The following is a 5639-nucleotide window of genomic DNA, read 5'->3' on the forward strand; positions in this document are numbered from 1 at the left end:
TGAATGCACTATAGGGTGGGTAGAAAGCTGGCTAGATTGTCGGGCTCAACGGGTAGTGATCAATGGCTCCATGTCTAGTTGGCAGCCGGTGTCAAGTGGAGTGCCCCAGGGGTCAGTCCTGGGGCCGGTTTTGTTCAATATCTTCATAAATGATCTGGAGGATGGTGTGGATTGCACTCTCAGCAAATTTGCGGACGATACTAAACTGGGAGGAGTGGTAGATACGCTGGAGGGGAGGGATAGGATACAGAAGGACCTAGACAAATTGGAGGATTGGGCCAAAAGAAATCTGATGAGGTTCAATAAGGATAAGTGCAGGGTCCTGCACTTAGGACGGAAGAATCCAATGCACCGCTACAGACTAGGGACCGAATGGCTAGGCAGCAGTTCTGCGGAAAAGGACCTAGGGGTGACAGTGGACGAGAAGCTGGATATGAGTCAGCAGTGTGCCCTTGTTGCCAAGAAGGCCAATGGCATTTTGGGATGTATACGTAGGGGCATAGCGAGCAGATCGAGGGACGTGATCGTCCCCCTCTATTCGACATTGGTGAGGCCTCATCTGGAGTACTGTGTCCAGTTTTGGGCCCCACACTACAAGAAGGATGTGGATAAATTGGAGAGAGTCCAGCGAAGGGCAACAAAAATGATTAGGGGTCTAGAACACATGACTTATGAGGAGAGGCTGAGGGAGCTGGGATTGTTTAGCCTGCAGAAGAGAAGAATGTGGGGGGATTTGATAGCTGCTTTCAACTACCTGAAAGGGGGTTCCAAAGAGGATGGCTCTAGACTATTCTCAGTGGTGGAAGAGGACAGAAGAAGGAGTAATGGTCTCAAGTTGCAGTGGGGGAGGTTTAGGTTGGATATTAAGCAAGACTTTTTCACTAGGAGGGTGGTGAAACACTGGAATTTGTTACCTAGGGAGGTGGTAGAATCTCCTTCCTTAGAAGTTTTTAAGGTCAGGCTTGACAAAGCCCTGGCTGGGATGATTTAACTGGGAATTGGTCCTGCTTCGAGCAGGGGGTTGGACTAGATGACCTTCAGGGGTCCCTTCCAACCCTGATATTCTATGATTCTATGATTCTATGACTTTTTCCGCAAAGAACGACCAATTTTCATTCATATTTTTCTGTATAATTTTTCCTCCAATCAATTTTGCTGACAATTTTCTTCAGCTTTGGGGAATTAGTCCTCTTGGAGCACTCAGTGTCTATAAATAGTACTGATTGGGAACTGTTCTCTGTTTGTCCATTGGAACATAATTCAGTATCATTTTTTATTTTCCTCTCCTCTCTCATATGTTCCCTTCTTTGTCTCTTCTGTAAACGAAAGAGTCCCAGACTTTTCTGCATGGTGTCCAGTATCAGGGAGCGTAGCCGTGACTTTTCTATCTGTTTGCATATGGCAGCCTCCCCCATTCTCAGAGCCTGTCTTGGAAATCCCTTTTAGATATGCTATATCCTGCATGGAGACTGGGTGACCAAAACGGAGCACATATCCAGAACATGGTATTCTCCATCTCATATCTTAGTGATCTGTATATTGCTTTTGTTTTGTCCACTGCTCTGAATCAGCAAGTGTTTCTCTTGAGCTGCTGTCAATGGCGCCCAGGTCTTTTCCCTGAGGTATGTTCTAATTGGGATGTTTCTCCTGGCATATGTCTTACAAAAGTTTGGTTTTTTACACTCTCACATATCAAGCAACTTGATGAATGGGGAACTCCTACAGCATGGAGTCCCTATGCTAGCTCTCATTGCATTAAGGAATAATGATGAATAACCACACTTGTGTTTCCTGCTGGTGCCTCTTAAGGTTCCCCCATCTCTAAGTGTAGGAATTATTAACACAGGGAGCCCCATAAAATGTGGAATTGGCTTTAATATGGTCATTGTTCATAGTTGTTTTCTCTGAACAATTCAAATGTCATTTTTCAGTGAGTGAAGAGCGAACAATCTGCTTCACCCATGAGAACTGCCTCCAGTAATGCATGTAATATCTCAGATTAACGTTCTCTCTCCATCCAGGCATCCTGGGCACACACAGGAAGTCAGGGGAACGTACGGTACATGCAGGAAACAGCGTTCCGCCTCAGAGTTGGATGCCTTCTCCCCTATTCCATGTCAGATTCCAACACAACCCACTTCAACAACCCCTCCACCTTCATCCTGCTGGGCATTCCTGGCTTGGAGGGAGCCCACATCTGGATCTCCATCCCCTTCTGCACCGTGTACATCATAGCTGTCTTGGGGAGCATCACCATCCTATTCATTGTAAAGATGGAGCAAAGCCTCCATGGGCCCATGTATTATTTCCTCTGCATGCTGGCCATCAGCGACCTGGTCATGTCCACATCCACCCTGCCCAAAATGCTGAATATCTTCTGGTTCAATACCAGGGAGATCAGTTTCAGTGCTTGCCTCACCCAGATGTACGTCGTGCTCTGCTTCTCAGCCATGGAGTCCGGAATCCTCGTGGCCATGGCTTTGGATCGCTACGTGGCCATCTGCCATCCCCTGAGACATTCGAGCATCCTGACAAACTCTGTTGTGGCCAAGATCGGCCTGGCTGTGCTGCTGCGCAGTGGAATATTCGCATTACCCTACCCCTTCCTGGCAAGGCGGTGGCCATATTGCAGAACCAACATCATCCCTCACACCTATTGTGGGCACATAGCTGTGGTGAAGCTGGCCTGCGCTGACATCAGCATCAGTAGTTACTATGGGCTGTTCGATCTTTTCTCTGAGATCGGAATGGATGTGTTTTTTATCACTGTGTCCTATACTCTGGTCCTCCGGGCCATCTTCCGCCTCCCCACAAAGGATGCCAGGCTCAAAACTTTTGGGACCTGCATCTCTCACCTTTGTGCCATCTTAGCTTTCTACATGCCAGGTTTCTTCTCCTCTCTCACGCACCGGTTTGGCTATAATGTGCCACTGCACTTTCTTGTTCTCATTGCCAATGTGGAACTCCTGGTGCCCCCCTTGCTCCACCCCATCATCTACGGGGTGAGGACCAAACAAATCCGGGGCAGGCTGCTCTGGCTCTTTACTCCTAAAGGGACCTAAATGTTTTCTCAGACTGAGGTCCGTGCAGAGCTGGCTGGTGCATAGTGCTGGGCCCTCTTCCCTGAATCATTTATTGAATGCATCCGATGAAGTGAGCTGTAGCTCACGAATGCTTATGCTCAAATAAATTTGTTAGTCTCTAAGGTGCCACAAGTCCTCCTTTTCTTTTTGCGGATAAAGACTAACATGGCTGCTACTCTGGACAGTCAAGAGACATTAAACCCTTTCCTGTCCTTACTGTGCTGTGTCAGCATCATAAACTGGGGAATACGTCTATGTGCAATTCAGTGGGTTGCCACCTTTCCAATTGCTGGTAGTTGGACTCCTGAAACGACAATCTTGCCCATCTGTTCTGTCAAGGCTCCACCCCTGCAGTGTGTCTTCTCCCCAATGCCCTACCCCTCTGACTTGCTCCTCTCTTCCCCTCACCTTGCCAGTTGCTGGAACATTTTCCACCTCCTATATATATATAATCTCAAGGTTCCTTCCCCACTCTGAACTCTAGGGTACAGACGTGGAGACCTGCATGAAAACCTCCAAAGCTTACTTTTACCAGCTTAGGTTAAAACTTCCCCAAGGTACAAACTATTTTACCCTTTGCCCTTGGACTTTCACTGCCACCACCAAACATTTAACCGGTTACTGGGAAAGAGTTGTTTGGAAACGTCATTCCCCCAAAAATCCTCACCAAAACCTTGCACCCCCCTTCCTGGGGAAGGTTTGATAAAAATCCTCACCAATTTGCGTAGGTGACCATAGACCGAAACCCTTGGATTTTAAGAACAATGAAAAAGCATTCAGTTTCTTACAAGAAGAATGTTAATAGAAGAAAAAGGAAAAAGAATCACCTCTGTAAAATCAGGACAGTAAATATCTTACAGGGTAATTAGATTCAAAACATAGAGAATCCCTCTAGGAAAAAACTTAAGTTACAAAAAGACACAAAAACAGGAATATGCATTCAATTCAGCACATCTTATTTTCTCAGCCATTTCAAGAAATCAGAATCTAACACAGATCTAGCTAGATTACTTACCAAGTTCTAAGACTCCATTCCTGTTCTGTCCCCGGCAAAAGCATCACACAGACCGACCCAGACCCTTTGTTTCTCCCTCCCCCCAGCATTTGAAAGTATCTTGTCTCCTCATTGGTCATTTTGCTCTGGTGCCAGCGAGGTTCTCCTAGCTTCTTAACCCTTTACAGATGAAAGGGTTTTTCCTCTGGCCAGGAGGGATTTTAAAGGGGTTTACCCTTCCCTTTATAGTTGTGACAATATATATCTGGAAAATAAATAAATAAATAAATAAATAAATAAATAAATAAATAGTGGACCTAGTCACCTCTAATAGTAACATGTTGTCACATCTTGTGGGAAGTCACTTAAGCGACACTGGTTAGTGTTAAAATTTTAATGTTTATTCTTACTTTGCTATTACTTCTGTGGAGAGAGAGACCCCGTCAGGACTCCTGGGATGTATCTCAGCTGTGGGAGGGGAGTGGGGTGTAGTGGGTTAAAGTAGGGGGAAGATACATCTGGAATCTAAATGAGAAGATCAGAATGGCCACACTGGGTAAAACCAATGGTCCATGTAGCCCAGAAGCCTGTCTTCCAACAGTGCCCAGTGCCAGGTGCTTCAGAGGGAATGAACAGAACATGGCAATCCCCATGTGATTCATGCTCTGTCATCCACTACCAGCTTCTGGCAAACAGCGGTTAGGGACAACAACCCTGCCCATCCTGGGCAATAGCCCTTGATGGACTTCTCTAGTTCTTACTGGAACCAGGTCATAGTTTTGGCCTTCATAACATCCTATGGCTGATAGTTCCTCAGCTTGACTGTGAAGAAATACTTCCTTTTGTTTGTTTGAAACCTGCTGCCTATTCCTTTGATTGGATGACACTTAGTTCTTGTGTTATGTCAAGGAGTAAATAACATTTCCTCATTAAATATCACCATTGTTATATATTTGCAAGAAATCTTGTAACAATAGGTCATGTGAGGTTTCAATATAAAAGCTACAATTTGCTGAATATGATTTTCTTATTTGTATGAACATCTCATTTTTTTATTTGCAGTTACAAATATTGACTATGCATTTGCTCCTGTGGTAAATCCCACAAGGCAATTTACATCCAGTGTATCCAGCACAATGTGAATGGACTATTCAAGTGGATGGACCAACAATGAACAGCCTGTGCCATGGAAGAAACTTATCCCCACCTGATGGACTTACCTGGGGACATTCTGGCTAGAATATAATATATGGTCCCTGATATGACTCACTGAAACATGCAGAGGCGTGTGATCAGCCCATGTGACACAGGACTCCATCTTGTGCCTGTGCTTTTGGTGCAGAGGAACCAAGGAGACGCTCTTTCAGTCCTTCAGCTGTTCCTGGCAATTTTTGCTTTTCCGTTAGGGCCCCAGCGGAACACTCGTTCTTTCTGCGGGCGGACACTTTCGCAGCCTGAGCTACACAGAAGAAATCGTTGCCAATTAGCATACCAATAGGGTTATAATCTGCTACCCTCACTGATAATACAGCTTTAAAACTGTCAGTTTCTATGTGCACTTT

The 5639-nt window shown here is 45.5% G+C and overlaps 1 protein-coding gene across 1 annotated transcript; it reads left to right on the forward strand.

Annotated features, from left to right (window-relative positions):
* The first annotated feature begins 2114 nt into the window (after positions 1-2114).
* LOC144277898 (olfactory receptor 52E4-like) lies at positions 2115-3062 on the forward strand. The gene has a single exon (XM_077838923.1). It carries the CDS (start codon positions 2115-2117, stop codon positions 3060-3062), a length of 948 nt encoding a protein of 315 aa, XP_077695049.1.
* Positions 3063-5639: the final 2577 nt, after the last annotated feature.

The sequence above is a fragment of the Eretmochelys imbricata genome, chromosome 1, assembly GCF_965152235.1.
Source record: "Eretmochelys imbricata isolate rEreImb1 chromosome 1, rEreImb1.hap1, whole genome shotgun sequence".
NCBI lineage: Eukaryota > Metazoa > Chordata > Testudines > Cheloniidae > Eretmochelys > Eretmochelys imbricata.